The sequence below is a fragment of the Homalodisca vitripennis genome, chromosome 4, assembly GCF_021130785.1.
Source record: "Homalodisca vitripennis isolate AUS2020 chromosome 4, UT_GWSS_2.1, whole genome shotgun sequence".
In the NCBI taxonomy this organism is placed as follows: Eukaryota; Metazoa; Arthropoda; class Insecta; order Hemiptera; family Cicadellidae; genus Homalodisca; species Homalodisca vitripennis.
In genome coordinates, this window is record NC_060210.1 from 23,943,623 (window position 1) to 23,961,570 (window position 17,948).

The window sequence follows — 17,948 nt, forward strand, 5'->3', positions numbered from 1 at the left end:
CATAAAGGACAAACATACAAACATTCATTTTTATATATATAGAAGTACCGTACAGGCATAGTTTATAGATATATAATAAACTGTACCTAACGAAGTTTCACTAATTGAAGGAACCAATTTGTTAATCAAATCTCTGTTTTTATCATGTGTAATTTGGAATAGAAGTAAAGACATTAATCCATCACTTGTTATGCCTGAACTGTTTACTAAACATTCAGGCTTATTATTAAATTTAGATATTTTATAAATATATAAAATATTCGTATTGGTAGAACATGGTCCATTAAATCTATATAATGTTCAAGAAGTGGCAAATAAATATTATCACTATGACTCTATGAGAAGTAGTGGTAACTCTGAAATTGCTAAGCTGGTGTCTCTGAAACTTATTCATTATTTTCAGAACTCACCAACAACTGATTTAATATCACTTGATGGCCCGAATCAAAATAATTCATTTGATTGTGGGGTGTATCTTCTACATGCAGTTGACTACATTTTACTTAATTTCAACAGCAAGAACTTCTTTCAGAACATAAAGATCCCAGATTTTTCTGAAAATGATTGTGCTAAAAAACGATCCTACATTGCTTATGTTATAAAAAATGGAATTTTAACTCCTAAAGACATTGTGTTGTCATTTATTAACCAGCCAAGTTCTAATAATGACTATGATAGCATAAAAACTCACATCGGGGAAAATGATTTGTCTATAAAAAACCCTCAGAACCAAACAAAACCTGAAATACTCTGTGAAAAAGCTATACAAACTGAACAGGCCCCCCCTACTACAGGTTACCCTAAACAGGACATTTTACCAATACCATCTCCTTATGTTACTATAGTTGGTGACAGCCATGGCAGGTATCTAGCCAGGAAAATTCATGATAAACTCGAGAAAACCTCCAAGGTAAATGAGTTGATATCACCTGGAGCTAAATTCATGGATATTATTGACCAAACAAGAAATATAACTTTTGCACCAGAAGAATTTTTAGTTATCATGGGAGGTGCAAGTGATGTTTACAATGGAAGCACTCAAACCATTTACACTAATTTAACATCTGTCTTACTGTCTTATAGGCATTGTAGAGTTATATTGTGTGGCATACCCTTTAGACAAGATCTAACCCTATTCCATAGAATAAATGAGGAAATTATGAATTTAAATCTACATTACTATGAGCAAACCAGAATAATGAAGAATGTTTCTTTTGTGGACATGACAGCTTTATCTGAAAAATGTTTTAATCGAGATGGCATCCACTTAAACTTCTTAGGAAAGCAATTGATAGTTAACAGGATATGCAAGGAAATAAATGCCTATGACATTCCGAAACAAACTGGTTTCAAAAATAATTGTGACTATTCGTTACAGAATAAAGTGTGCACTGTGGAACCCACCAATGATTGTGAAATCTCAAAAGAGAAAAAACCTTTTCAAATAATTGTTGCAAATATGAAAGATATTATCGTCAAGCATCAAGAGAATGCATCTGTGGCTTTTGCTCATTCAATTTCAGCAGACTTCGATCATGATCGCCACATGACAGCAGGAGTTGCCGTGATATTTAAGCAGCAATGTGGAAAGCCTTCTGATTTAAACTGTGTCAGTTCACATCTTGCGTACCAGAATCACAGACATGGTGCAGGAATTTACAGCCTCATTACTAAACCCAAGTACTACAACAAGCCAAAGAAAACTGATTATGATTTGGCCTTTCATCAATTGGCTATGGATTTTGAGAGGAGGGGATTCAAGCACCTGATTTGTTCTCCAATAGGTGCTGTTCGAGATGAGATCACTATTGAACACTTGATTTCCAATCTCTCAAAATTTCAATTGGCTACTGGAGCTACAGTAACCATAGTTTCTTATGATCAAAAATCTCAGAGAAAACTCAGGAGAGGACTGTCACATGATGAATTTCTCGAGCAGATTCAGGGTTCTATGGATTGTCTTCGTGGTACTCCATCACAGCCCTCAACCGAAACTGCGAGTAATGAACTGGAAATAAGCTCCCAAGTTCCACTTTCCCCAGTATGGAGAGGTTGGTCGACTCCGCAGCCGCAGGCCTACAAGAGCGAACTTGTTTTCTCCTCACATACTCCAACCCAAGAAATAACTTCACTTCCAGCAACAACTGAAGCAAGTGTCTGTGAGAGTAGTGAAAGTGAAATGGGCGATTTTGTGATAAGTGAAGGGAGTGTGAGGGAGAGTGGGAAGGTGTCTCCTGAATTTCAAAGTTCTTTCCTAAGTCCATCTGTAACAACTGTTCATATGTCTCCACAAACAACACTAGCACAACCAACATACTCCACACCAACACTATATACGCCACACCAACAGCACAATGACTCCCTTTTTTTAGCAAGCCTAAATCAGTTTCCACCATTAAAGTAGATATTTCAAATAGATCAAAACATACTGTAAATAGCTCCTCCACAATATATAAAAAAAATTTGGATTCAAGAAATGCAAATCTTACAATAAAAATTCTACATCAAAATATCCAACACTTTTTATCGTGGAAATTATCTTTGGAAATAGTTCTTGAAGAGTTGAAACCAGACCTAATAGTGTTGAGTGAACATAAACTAAAAATTGATGAGATAAAATTTGCTAAAGTTAATAATTTTATTATTCTGTTATAACCAACTATTGTCGCCAAACATGTGGTGGTGGAGGAGTTATGATTTTGGGCAGCAACTCTTACCAAGTTAAGAGAGTTGTAATTCCTAGAATTAATAACTTATGTATAGATAAAGAGTTTGAATGCTGTATTGTTTCCTGCCGAGCTTTTGATTTTTCTTTTGTATTAGTGGGGTTGTATAGAACTCCAGATTTAATTTATGATGGCCTCTTTTTGGATAAACTTGATATTGTTTTAACTATTTTAACTGAAACTTATGAGCATGTAATTTTAGCTGGGGATATAAACATAAATGTATTGCATTGTTCTAAAAGTCATGATAGATTAAGTAATATTTTAAGGCAACATAACATGCAGTACTTGGTGAATTTTCCGACTAGAGTTACCCTGGATTGTGAAAGTGCAATTGATAATATTATAACAAATTTACCGAAAAAGTCACTTATGGTTGAAGGTGTTATTACTGAGCTCTCTGATCATGATGCCCAACTTTTGAAAATTAATGTATGTAGTAATAAAAAGACATCTTTTAAGACCTTAACACAGTTTTGTAGAAAATATACAAGAGAAAACATTGAGATCTTTAAAAATATGTTGAGCAATGAAACTTGGTTGGAAGTCTACAATGCAACAGTAGACAATGTTTTTCATAAAATTTTGATGTACTATTTTGATGTTAGTTTTCCTCTGGTCAAGTCTAGGGTAAATTTTAATAAAGACAAATGGATCAATTATGATTTGGAAAAAGAAAAAGCGGAAATTATAAGTTTAAGTCAAACTACAAGATTAACCAAAGATAGAACACCAAATAAGCTATTAAAACAGTTGAAAAAAAATTACAGCAAAAAATTAAACTCTTCAAAAAAGGAATATATTGAAAATAAAATTAGAAATTCTGAAAACGTATGTAAATCTACTTGGAAAATAATTAATAATGAAACAAAAAATTATCACAATTTTAATAAACATATTAAATTGATTTATGAAAACCATGAATATTCTGAACCAGAGGAAATCTGTGAAATTTTTAACAATCATTTTATTGACATTGTAGATAATGAAATATTACCAAACTTGTCATCACACATCACTGTTAACACTGGTACCTTTAAAACTTCTAATGCTAAAAAGTTCCACACCCAACCAGTAAGTGAGGAAGAATTAAATCAGATTATAATGTCATTTCCTAACAAATATTCAGCAGGCCACGATGAAATTCCAATGCCAATTGTCAAGCAAGCTAAAATGTACCTGATCAAGCCCCTGACTCCTGACCTGACCTGATGTTATAAATTCCTCTTTTGTGTCTGGAATCTTTCCTGAAAAACTGAAAATCTCTAAAATTATAACCGTTTCCAAAAAAAGAAGTGAAACTGATCCTAATAATTATCGACCTTTGTCCATTTTGTCTACTTTTTCAAAAATTTTTGAACGTGTAATGTATTTACGACTAGTTGATTTTCTTGAAACCAATAATATATTTGACAGAGGACAGCATGGCTTCAGAGCTGGTAAGTCTGTCATAACTGCTGGGACGGATTTTATTGAAACCATAGTGGACAATATTGATAAGGGGAATTATGTGGTTGGCATTTTTATGGATCTTACCAAGGCCTTTGATAGTGTATCACATGAAATATTAATAGAAATTTTAAAAAATATTGGTATTAAAGATGTTACATTAAACTGGTTTGCTTCTTATATTTCAAATAGACCACAGTATGTTGACTTGCAGTTTGTAACCAAATTAAATCAAATCACTCATGCAAAATCTTCTTTAAAAATATCAAGGCATGGAATGCCACAGGGTTCCATTCTGGGGCCTATTCTTTTCTTACTTTATATGTTGGGTTTGCCAAATGTTCTGACAAAAGATCAAAGCAAGCTGTGTCTATATGCAGATGACTCTAATTTAATAGTTGCTGGTAAAAGTTTGAATGAAATAGAAATTGCAGGTAAAACGGAACTCATGTGTATTAATAATTATTTTTGCAGTAAAAATTTATTACTAAACTTTAATAAAACAAATATGATCTCTTTCTGCACAAAAAAAAAAAAAAAACTTATGCAAACATAACAATAGACAATATACAAATTTCTCAATTAACTAACACTAAATTTTTAGGATTACTTCTAGACGAGAACTTAACTTGGAACGAACATATTTTGGCTTTGCAAAAAAAGATTTCTTCCGGATTGTTTGCTCTTAAAACCATGTCAAAATATTGCTCAACTGAAATTTTGAAAACCATTTATTATGCCCACATACATTCTCATATAAACTTTGGTGTTGTGTTGTACGGGGCCACTAGTAATTCAAATCTGTTAAGCATTCTTCAACTTAAAAAAAAAGCAATTAGGATAATCATGAACTTAAAGGATGGGGAATCTGTGAAAGAGTATTTTTCAAAATTAGGAATTTTAACTATTTACGGAATGTATATACTGGAAACTGTTATGATGGTTAGATCAAATTTTGACAAATTACCCCGATTGGGGTCAAATCACAACTACTTTACTAGAAATAGAAATCAATTGGCAGTACATAAACATGCATTGGAATTTCATTATAAAAATCCTAGCTCGGCAGGTATTAAATTTATTAAATTTATAAACCAAGTCCCTAGAAATTTATTTAACATAGAAAATGATTTATTGTTTAAAAAACATTTAAAAAGATTTTTGACAGATAAGGCTTTGTATTCATTTGGAGAATATATGGACACATAGGATATAATAAAATAAAAAATGTAAGATGATTCCATTCCTTATTTGTATAAATTCAAATGTAATTGTACAAATAACATGAATAAAGTTAATTTGAATTTGAATATTGTCATTAACACTACTACAATGAGGGTACATGTTGATGACTTGTGTTCCAGTCAGACACTGGTGATATGATAAACCTGTGCCTGGAGTCACTCCTGGCTGGACACTCCGTGCTGGTGTTCTGTCCCACCCGCAGCTGGTGTGAGACCTGTGCACAACAGATCGCTGCAGAGTTCCGCAGAATTGGTTAGTTCACATTTCTATGTCTTTCATGTAAAGCTTCACTATGTTTTTGACTTAAGCGTGTAGTCGTAATCTGACACCATTGAATGATATTTCGTTTGATTTGGCAAACAATATTTTACCACAGAAGGCGCAGAAGGAGGTACACGCATTTGTTGTACAGGAACGATATCCAGATTGTTGTGGCTTCTGTTAATCTGTGTCCAATGCTGCCAACACCGGATACTCAGTGTTAGACAAACATTTCCAAAATTGGATCTGTTTACAAAATTCTTTAATTTTTGGATGAGAAAAATTTAATTAGGGGAACAGTCAATCTACTAAACTGTCCAGTTGATCAAAAATTACTTTTCTATTTGGAGAGTTGTTGGCAAAATATGCTGATCACTTGATTTATTTTTATCTTGTAATCTTGGATACGATAAGTGTCCTATAAACACTGATTGGATGTGGTGACTATTCTCGATACAACCATGCCGACTGGCTCATACATGGCCTGACATGCTAGTACTTATGAGACTGATGAAGCGTGTTGATTTTTAGAGTTGTAATAATTTTTAAAAATTATTAAACAGTAATTTAATGTGAAAAATATCAATTAATTAGGAGTAATTACAATTAAAAGCTGTGAAGATAATTTTCTGCAATTCATCATTAACATTAAGTCAACACATTTAGTAAACAAGTATAAAATGATTAGAACAGATAAATATAGTTTTAAATTATAAAAAATAATTACTCCATTCCAAAATGTGTGTGTATACATTGTTTATTTAACAAAAACAAATTTACAGAATAATTCAGATCTTTACAAATGGTAGCATAATAGCTTGTGTTGTTAGCTAAGACATACCACAGACCTTGAAACTCCCATAAAAATAAATCTTAAGCTAAAAGATGTTGTAGAGTAAAAACAGAATTTTGAATGGTCTACTAATTATGGGCAAGGATAGCCAAAAATAAATACTTCCTCCTGGGTTTGGTAGCTGATTAATTTGATACGTACCAATAGTAAAAGAAAAAACTTGATCAAATATTTTATGAGTAATACAATGAACCTTACATTATTTATAAGAATGAAATTCTACATCTTTTTGTATATTTTAAATTGTATAAAACTTTCACTCAAATATAATTTGCAGCTATAAATATAATTGAAACATTTTGAAAAAGCCTTTTAATCATTGTTAAAGATTTTAGAGTTTTTGGCAGACAAGAATTTTTAATAAATCATATAGCATGTTATTTTAGTTTTAATTGATACTAAACGTTCTATAAACATTGGAAATAGCTCAAAAGTTAATTATGTGTCAATGCAGGTAATACAAATGAAACTGCAAGAAGATGATGAGAACTTATCGAGTTTCCTCTTCTTAGTTAGTTTTAAAAACATAAGGTTCATTATACATTCAATACAAACATGTGCACTTATTAATTAGATATAACTGGTTATGAATTAAAAGACAATAGACTTTTACATACAAACCACTTATGTATTATAGTTTCAAACTGAATTTAAATACTTTTGCTACTTCTCAAAACCTTGTATTTCAGTTAAAATATTTATAGTAATTACAAATGTGTGCAAAATCATCTTATCTTTTCATATTATAATTTTTTTAAATTTCCTTTAAATGAAGAATTTATATTTCTTGAAAACTCTTTATAAGTTTGTTTACAAAAAGTTTTTATTATATAAAAGTACATATTTAATTTTTAATTCTAACTTTCTTACTTTGAAATTGTTGTCAACATTTATTTTTAAGTGGAAAGAAAGAAATATTCCTAGCACAACTATAGTATTATGGATTAATATTGTGCAAATATGCTGTAAAGGGTATGAAAAGACTGATGTCGGTCTGCAAGTGCGGGAACAACTGGACGGCAATGCTATCAGTGATGTTCTGGAGCAACTCAAGAGATGTCCAGCTGGTCTGGATCAAGCTCTCGGCCGCAGCGTTGCGTTTGGTGTTGCATTTCATCATGCAGGTTAGCTCATTCTTAGTTCCGTATAAATTTAGAAGGAAATTTGCAGTAGATTAAGCAGTTGTGTTATTGGAGGGGGATGATCCCTAAGGCCATATTTTGAGTTTCCCAGTATTGAAATTAATAACTAGAGTTAGAACTGGGATTTTGCCATTGGCTTCTTAAATATATATTTATGCTACTTGTTAATTAATTTCTAATTTAATTTAATGTTATTACATAGTTTATTATTATAGTTAAATTATTTTGTAGTGTTCAGATCAGAAACCACTGTTTTGGAAGTGGCAATGGTCGAGCGGTCTAGGGTGTCGAACTTTGTACCTGAGTTAAGATAGAGCAGGTTCAAATCCTGTCTGTGACTGTGGCTTTTTTATCAGTATCATCGACCTTGGATTGTATTGACTCTACACGTTATTCTGTTTGATAAGATCGTAGCACAGGCCAGTGGCCCATGAACTGGCAGAATAAGAATAAGAATGGGATCAGACTCTCCTTAAAAAAATCGTGTATTTTATTATTCTTATGCCTACACCTTGCCATGTTATGCATACATTTTGAAGATTTACAGGTAATAAAATATTTATACAGTTTTGTATGGGTCATAGATATTTTTTCTTTATTTTATAGAACTCTGGATAAGAGTTAATACCTTACTGCAGGATGAAAACTAACTGAAAAGCACAAATAAACCATAGGGGTAATCTACGTCCAATTTAGTTAACACATGTTTTTCCTTTTTCTGGACAATCCTTGTTCTTGTTGGTTGAGTTAGTGAAACCTTTCACTCGAAGGTCTGGAAAATTTTCATTTATACCTGTTTGTCAGCACAATATGTAGAGAACAAACTAACGTACAGACTTGAAATTTTGCATGAAGCTTCATTTCTATGTAGGCAACAAAGAGTTTTATGATGGTAAATGCCTATCCATGGGGTTGGATGAGCTTTATTGAAGCCTATCACTTGGTAGACTGGCAAAGTTTCCCTTTGTCTGCCTGGGGGCCTTTGTGATTGTTTGTCTGTCCTAAGAACATATCGAGAATAAATTGATCTATAGATTAGAAAGTTTGCATGCAACATCAATGAAGCCTGTTAGGCAACGTTTGGTGTAGTCCTGTCTTGTGTAATGTTACGTGTCTTCAGCCTCATAGTTGAAGTTGAGTATTAGATCAAAGTTTCATAAACTTTTCTTTACCTGTATATTTTTAAAACTACCTTAGTGCGATTTGTAATGTTATGTTGTAAGTTAAAGTGCCTCAGTTTAAAAAATACACTTCATCAATATACTTAGTGAAAAACAAAAGAATGCTTGTTGACTCAGGTCTGACTATGGATGAACGAGACATAGTTGAGGGGGCTTTCAGAACATCAGTCCTTCGAGTGTTGGTAGCGACATCGACCCTTTCCTCGGGAGTGAACCTTCCTGCACGGCGCGTGTTGATACGGTGCCCTCCGCGCAGCCGAGACGCGGATGTTCTCACCTACAGACAGATGGTAGGGCGTGCCGGCCGAATGGGCAAGGACACAGAAGGTTAGTTTAGAGACAAGCACTAACTTAATGATTAATATAAACACATTACAATAATACAAGTCACAAGGAGTACTCTCTGGATGTTAATGTCTTCTCTTGGAAAATAAACACTTCCTTTGTTGTGGTTCTAATCCAAAGAGTTGTGGTGTTCCACGTGTGGATCTCTCCATAATCATCTCAAACTGTTTTGGACAACTAATTTCAACCTATTAATGTTGTACTAAATCACCTAAGCCAGAAACACTATGAAATGATTTTCTTGTTTTATTCATAATATGCTGAAATTTTCTCTAATTATCTTCAGTAATATTTAGGATAAAACTTTCCATTTGTTTTCACTTTGTGGTATTGTGGTTACAATTTATTGTATTTGTTGGCATCATGTGACCACATTGTGTTCTCCCAAATCACAGGTGTGCTGTCTCCATCCTGATGTGCCACTCATATGAAGTAGGCAAAAAATGTGTGCTCTGTGGAATCCTGCTCGTCGTATTGTTTCACTCCTCCTTTAAAATAAGTAGCTGCTAAAGTTGCCATGCTCACTGAGAAATTGAGAGAGGATAAATTTCACCCCTCCACGAAACTGCTCTCCCATCCTAGCTTAACTCCTAGATAAATATATGGATTCATGGCCTCTATCACTCACTCCATCTTCCTTGTTACTTATCCCAATACTTCCCTTCTAAAATATTAAATGTTTCAAAGTATTAAAATACTTCTAAAAAGAAGTAATTTGACAAAATCACACCTTTGTGCTGAATTTTTTTTCAAAACTTTTAGTTTTTTTATTATGATGAATACTTTAAAAAGAATATACACATGTACTTGTGGATATTTTCTTGGTACAATTTTTGTACTTTGGTGATCCCAAAACAGATACTCCTATTGAAAAAACAACATTTTTTTTAAATCATTACTATACTTTTTTCTGCATGATAATATTGGAGAAAGTTAAAAGTTTCTATATTACTTAATTTCATTGTAACAGACATTTTTTCTACTTCCACATAAAATTTATTTAAAAGGCGCTTTTGCCGGTTAAGGCATCATCAGTTTGAATTGTTTACAGAAAAGAACAAATGTGTAAAATAGAATTAACATATGATAAAATAGAATCAAATTTAAAACTAACTGTAAAGACCAAAAACTAATAAATTATAAAATAATTACGTAGAAAAATATGGTTTGCAATTCATAATTTTGGAATGGATTTCTTTTTTCACTAATTTTATAAAATATCACTGAAATTTACGGAAGGTTGGGAAATACAATTATCTTTTAAAATTGTCATACATTCACTTTCAATTTTATTTCTTTTAGTCCAGGTTTCAGTGGACAGTACCTTAATTATAATTCAAATCATCCTCAACATGTAAAAATTGGACTAGTACAAAGTTTGTTCCAGAAGATTAATAATTTGGTAACTGATAACAAAGATAAAATTTTTAAGGAAAATTATACTACAAAACTTTTGATTAAAAACAACTACCCTCCGTCAATTATTGAACGAGCTAAGGCTAAAAACAAAAGTTGCAAGCAAATTACCAAAAAAGACAATCTTAATTATCTCACTACCGTAACTATTCCTTATGTAAAAGGAACATCAGAAAAATTCGTAAGATAAATTATAAATTTAACATCCCCACTGTTTTTAAGTCCCAAAATAATATAAGAAGTTACTTAACAAAATTAAAACCGAAAAACAAACAACAAGAAACAAAGAATGTGATATATAAAACTGACTGTGGTTGCAAAAAGACGTATATCGGCCAAACATCAAGACCTATGGAAATTAGGGTAAAAGAACGTATTTATAATTATAAAAAAGAAAACATTCAAAAATCTAAATTAGTTGAACATGCAGTAAAGGAAAATCATCATATAAATTTTGAATCGTCTAGTGTAGTGTTTAAAGAATCTTCCTGGACTAAAAGAAATAAAATTGAAAGTGCATGTATGACAATTTTAAAAGATAATTGTATTTCCCAACCTTCCGTAAATTTCAGTGATATTTTTATACCATTAGTGAAAAAAGAAATCCATTCCAAAATTATGAATTGCAAACCATATTTTTCTACATAATTCTTTTATAATTTATTAGTTTTTGGTCTTTACAGTTAGTTTTAAATTTGATTCTATTTTATCATATGTTAATTCTATATTACACATTTGTTCTTTTCTGTAAACAATTCAAACTGATGATGCCTTAACCGGCGAAAGCGCTTTTTAAATAAATTTTATGTGGAAGTAGAAAAAATGTCTTTTCCATTAATACATGAATCATAACAGAGATTTGTGTGATGTACATATTTTAGAGTTTAACAAAGATACTCCTAGTAATAAGCAAGATGAGTATGATGATTATATAAGAAGAAAATATGTACTTTGTTTATATTATTTGTTAAGGATTTTCTGTGTACAGTCATGTAGGTACATACTCATTAAGCAAGTGATAATAAATTTTTATATTTTTACCTCATTCAAAGGCACTGAGATAGACTGTTTGATTGGTGAATTAGTAGTGGTGTGAAAGAGGAAATATGTATTTATGGTTGTTTTGTTTACATTCTTTAGCAGTACAATCTGAGCGTTGGATGGGCCATGCTATCATTACTTGATTGCTTGTAATGTACTGTCAGATAATAATGTCTGCTACAGGTGAGAGTTTCCTGATCTGTAACGGCAGTGAGCGTGGACTGGGAGAGCAGTTGGTCAGAGCCCAGCTGCCGCCGGTGGAGAGCAGTTTAGTTGTCGGAGACCTATCCTCTAGCCTCAAGAGGGCAGTGCTTGAGGTAGGGCCTGACATTTAACTCACATACAAGCAAAAATTGATGATCAATGAGTTCATGATGTTCATGTAGGGGCAAACATAAAATCAGTGTTTATACATTATGCTCTTTTGAGTATTTTTTGTAGTATTAAAGCATATTCACTATCTTTTTACATGTAAATAAAAACCTTATTTAAGCAGATGATTTATTTAATCACATAAGGCATATATCATGAATAAATTTCTTTTCATCACACTATATTGTAATGGGCTACTTTCCAAAACAACCGAGATCTGCAAAAGTCATTGTTTCCTCGTAGCTAAGCCAGCTGATTTTCCCTATCCCAAACATTACTATGTACAAATATCTTTCCCTGTGTAAACATTTGGAATAGCAAAGTGTGATTCCGTTATTTGTCTTGACACGCCTGTGCTCAAATAGCTGATTTTAAAACCAAAATTAATTATAAAATAGTGTTTTGTTTCCTTACAGAAGAATAATTACTAGACTATCAAATGTCAGATAATATTTTAAAAGGTTTCTTGTGCTTGTTTGCATTGTGAAGAAGAGTATTGTTCTATTGTCGAAAATAGCAAAATTTTCTTAGCGGGCTCAATAGCATCTTCCATGCTTGACTTCGCTTCGGTCCTAAATGCAATGTTACCCCACAATACGTTACTTTTGAGACTTGAAATGAAATGTACTACTGTTCAATGTTAGGAATGAGCTGATGTCACCAATGAATTAGTTTGCCAAAAGGCGATAAGGGGTTAAAGTTGAGCTGTGTCAACTATACAGGGTATACATAAATGCAATGTTGCCCCACAATACGTTACTTTTGAGACTTGAAATGAAATGTACTACTGTTCAATGTTAGGAATGAGCTGATGTCACCAATGAATTAGTTTGCCAAAAGGCGATAAGGGGTTAAAGTTGAGCTGTGTCAACTATACAGGGTATACATAAATGCAATGTTGCCCCACAATACGTTACTTTTGAGACTTGAAATGAAATGTACTACTGTTCAATGTTAGGAATGAGCTGATGTCACCAATGAATTAGTTTGCCAAAAGGCGATAAGGGGTTAAAGTTGAGCTGTGTCAACTATACAGGGTATACATAAATGCAATGTTGCCCCACAATACGTTACTTTTGAGACTTGAAATGAAATGTACTACTGTTCAATGTTAGGAATGAGCTGATGTCACCAATGAATTAGTTTGCCAAAAGGCGATAAGGGGTTAAAGTTGAGCTGTGTCATCTATACAGGGTATACATAAATGCAATGTTGCCCCACAATACGTTACTTTTGAGACTTGAAATGAAATGTACTACTGTTCAATGTTAGGAATGAGCTGATGTCACCAATGAATTAGTTTGCCAAAAGGCGATAAGGGGTTAAAGTTGAGCTGTGTCATCTATACAGGGTATACATAAATGCAATGTTGCCCCACAATACGTTACTTTTGAGACTTGAAATGAAATGTACTACTGTTCAATGTTAGGAATGAGCTGATGTCACCAATGAATTAGTTTGCCAAAAGGCGATAAGGGGTTAAAGTTGAGCTGTGTCATCTATACAGGGTATACATAAATGCAATGTTGCCCCACAATACGTTACTTTTGAGACTTGAAATGAAATGTACTACTGTTCAATGTTAGGAATGAGCTGATGTCACCAATGAATTAGTTTGCCAAAAGGCGATAAGGGGTTAAAGTTGAGCTGTGTCATCTATACAGGGTATACATAAATGCAATGTTGCCCCACAATACGTTACTTTTGAGACTTGAAATGAAATGTACTACTGTTCAATGTTAGGAATGAGCTGATGTCACCAATGAATTAGTTTGCCAAAAGGCGATAAGGGGTTAAAGTTGAGCTGTGTCAACTATACAGGGTATACATAAATGCAATGTTGCCCCACAATACGTTACTTTTGAGACTTGAAATGAAATGTACTACTGTTCAATGTTAGGAATGAGCTGATGTCACCAATGAATTAGTTTGCCAAAAGGCGATAAGGGGTTAAAGTTGAGCTGTGTCAACTATACAGGGTATACATAAATGCAATGTTACCCCACAATACGTTACTTTTGAGACTTGAAATGAAATGTACTACTGTTCAATGTTAGGAATGAGCTGATGTCACCAATGAATTAGTTTGCCAAAAGGCGATAAGGGGTTAAAGTTGAGCTGTGTCATCTATACAGGGTATACATAAATGCAATGTTGCCCCACAATACGTTACTTTTGAGACTTGAAATGAAATGTACTACTGTTCAATGTTAGGAATGAGCTGATGTCACCAATGAATTAGTTTGCCAAAAGGCGATAAGGGGTTAAAGTTGAGCTGTGTCATCTATACAGGGTATACATAAATGCAATGTTGCCCCACAATACGTTACTTTTGAGACTTGAAATGAAATGTACTACTGTTCAATGTTAGGAATGAGCTGATGTCACCAATGAATTAGTTTGCCAAAAGGCGATAAGGGGTTAAAGTTGAGCTGTGTCATCTATACAGGGTATACATAAATGCAATGTTGCCCCACAATACGTTACTTTTGAGACTTGAAATGAAATGTACTACTGTTCAATGTTAGGAATGAGCTGATGTCACCAATGAATTAGTTTGCCAAAAGGCGATAAGGGGTTAAAGTTGAGCTGTGTCATCTATACAGGGTATACATAAATGCAATGTTGCCCCACAATACGTTACTTTTGAGACTTGAAATGAAATGTACTACTGTTCAATGTTAGGAATGAGCTGATGTCACCAATGAATTAGTTTGCCAAAAGGCGATAAGGGGTTAAAGTTGAGCTGTGTCAACTATACAGGGTATACATAAATGCAATGTTGCCCCACAATACGTTACTTTTGAGACTTGAAATGAAATGTACTACTGTTCAATGTTAGGAATGAGCTGATGTCACCAATGAATTAGTTTGCCAAAAGGCGATAAGGGGTTAAAGTTGAGCTGTGTCAACTATACAGGGTATACATAAATGCAATGTTGCCCCACAATACGTTACTTTTGAGACTTGAAATGAAATGTACTACTGTTCAATGTTAGGAATGAGCTGATGTCACCAATGAATTAGTTTGCCAAAAGGCGATAAGGGGTTAAAGTTGAGCTGTGTCAACTATACAGGGTATACATTAAGTCCTGATACGCCAGGATATATTCCAAACGGATTGAGGTATCGATGTAGAACCTTCACCATACTTATTAAAATACTCTTTTGGATTTTATGAATGATAAACAACTTTCCCTCCCCTATCAAATTTTCAGATTGCAACCAACCCCTATGAAGTAACATGTCATTTTAAAGGTCTATTCAATAGAAACACAATGACACTAAGTCAAATTTATGGGCAAATAACGCAAAAATTACAATCTGTAGGGATAATGCCAATGTCTGTACAATAACACAATGTATGTGTGATAATCTTTAGTAAGACTTTAGGGTGCTCAGATTATCCCTTTGCGCATTACTAATGTTTCTGGTAAGCATAGTTTTGGTTTTTGCATGGTTTGCTTTTGGTATATTTTTGTAGGTGGCATTACAATGTAAGGGGTTATTTGCCCATAACTTTTTTTAGTATAATCTTAGTGATGTTTTGTTCATTTCACAGTATTTTGCTTGAATAGACCTATACAATGACATGGCACAAGATAGGGGTTGCAATTTGAAAATTTAGAGTTATCCCCAGTATCCCCCTTTAAAATGGAGAGAGGATTTTTTATCATTGGAAAATCCAAAAAAAGTATTTTAATAAGTATATTGTATTTTCTACATTGATATCTCAATCTGTTTGGAATATATCCAGGTGTATTAGGATTTAATTTACACCCTGAGATGTAAGAGGTTATTTGCCTAATACTTTTGCTAGGAAAGTCGTAGATATGTTTTATTTATGTCATTGTGTTTTTATTAAAGTGACATGTCACAAGATAGGGGTTGCGATTTGAAAATTTAAAGTTAACCCTCCCTGTACCTCCCTTTTAAAAGGGGGGGAACATTTTTTTTATCATTCATAAAATCCAAAAAAGTAACTTAATAAGTATGGTGAAGGTTGTACTTCGATATGTCAATCCGTTTGGAATATATCCAGGTGTATCAGGACTTAATTTACACCCTGTATGAGGGTTGAGTATATTCTATGAACCTATGACATGAGTGAAAGTGATGAATGGCAGGTGATTGCTAGCGGTGTGGTGAGCACGACAGAAGATGTGGAGGTGTACACCGGCTGCACATTCCTGGCTAGCTCGGCCGGCAGAGAGGAGCTCGGTGATCCTCTGGCAGCCTGCGTGGAGTATCTGCAGGTCAACGAGTTTGTGCGTGTGACAGGACACGCTTTGGGAGCAACACCACTGGCTGAGGCATGTCTGAGCGCATCACTTCCACCGGACCAGGGACTCAAGCTGCTCAAGGAGCTGCATCGTGCTCGACAGTGCTTTGTGCTCGAGAGTGAACTCCATGTTATTTACCAGGTTAGTGCACACACTGAAAACTTACGTTCCAAGTTTCTAAATTTACAACAAATTAACTTTATCAGCTTTTGAAGTTATTACTAAAAACGAGATTTACCTCTACAAATTTTAGACTGGATCTACTAAAAATTTAAAATGTCTATGTAAAGTGATGATTACATTAAACTATATTACAAACTTAAGAGCCAGGTTTAGTGTGGGCTATCTTGTTTTTATGCTAATAAAAACAATTTTTACAGCCTTATAATTGTCATAGAATTATAGGAGATGTCTTATATTAAAGATATATAATTAATATGCATCCAAACCCTATTTTAGATTTTTCAATATATTTATTGGTTATTTATACAAAATCTTGAACATGTTTGTAGTTCATCATTTACTACAAAAGTACAAACTTTACAAGAAAAATCAAAAAAGTGTTTGGATGCGTATTAACAAGATCCTTAAAATGAGACATCTCCCATAATGCTACAATAAAAAAAATAAAAGCTTAAAGGTGTATCATGCTCAATGTTATTCATGTGGAGAACTCAAGGTCGTTTCACTACAATCGCTCTTAATATTTTTCTCTAAACTAGCAGTGATATTGTGTTTTTCACAAATTCTACGCTATTGTATTTTGTTTTTATATTTACACACATATAAATTATGCTTGATATACAACAATACTAGATACTTTTAATATAAACCCTAGACACTAAAACATGTGTAAATCCTAAGAACACACAAATTGTTTTAATTTATTTCAAGTATATTTCTGAGCAGTGATTGATGGAATGAAGTTAGAAGCTGTATTATTATGTTTGTGATTTTCAGGTGACACCGTACTCAGTAAGTGAGCAGTGGGGGCAGCTGGACTGGCTGAGGGTGTTGTCTTTGTGGGAGGATCTGCCCATCAGTATGAAGAGGGTGGGAGAGCTTGTGGGGGTGGAGGAGAGGTTCCTAGTCAGGGCAGTCAGGGGGACAGTCAACCCTCAGACATCAGCTCAGGTACTCTACTATATCACAGCACTGGTTCTACTTTCTCACTGACAGGATTGTTAGAGACTCTAATTAGCAGAATTTACAGTGAACAGCAGACCAACAAGAAATACTGATAATACATGTTCAACATGATGTTCCTACTAAATTTCTGTCTTTAAATAAACCACAGGTTTTTTATTGTAATTTGTTTCAATTCTGTGTGTAAAAATTTTAAAAATTGATCTTCCACTAATTTTTTGGAGTTGGTTGTTGATGGATTCAATAACACTATTCTCTTTATTCAAACGTTGACACCAACAAATTTGTGTCTTTTTGACATTTGTTGACTTGACTAAAGGCTTTGTTTGTTTCTCACACTTGTAGTATTCAATAAATTTAACAAGTTAAAATAAAACGCAAATTTTGTCTTGGTGATATGTTATATAACTATAAAAAAACTATAACATATACTTTAATGGAAAAGACATTTTTCATACTTCCACATTTGATTAATTTAAAAAGCGCTT

At 33.3% G+C, this 17,948-nt stretch overlaps 1 protein-coding gene across 2 annotated transcripts in view; it reads left to right on the forward strand.

The window, feature by feature from the left end:
* Nucleotides 1-17,948, forward strand: part of LOC124359047 (DNA polymerase theta-like) — an 86,237-nt gene that overhangs the window by 13,666 nt on the left and 54,623 nt on the right. For both annotated transcript variants that reach the window (XM_046811442.1, XM_046811443.1), the window contains exons 7-12: nucleotides 5,540-5,672; nucleotides 7,506-7,658; nucleotides 8,975-9,184; nucleotides 11,843-11,976; nucleotides 16,159-16,455; nucleotides 17,275-17,448. In XM_046811442.1, coding sequence (XP_046667398.1) covers nucleotides 5,540-5,672; nucleotides 7,506-7,658; nucleotides 8,975-9,184; nucleotides 11,843-11,976; nucleotides 16,159-16,455; nucleotides 17,275-17,448 — 1,101 coding nt within the window. The remainder of the gene's footprint in view (nucleotides 1-5,539; nucleotides 5,673-7,505; nucleotides 7,659-8,974; nucleotides 9,185-11,842; nucleotides 11,977-16,158; nucleotides 16,456-17,274; nucleotides 17,449-17,948) is intronic.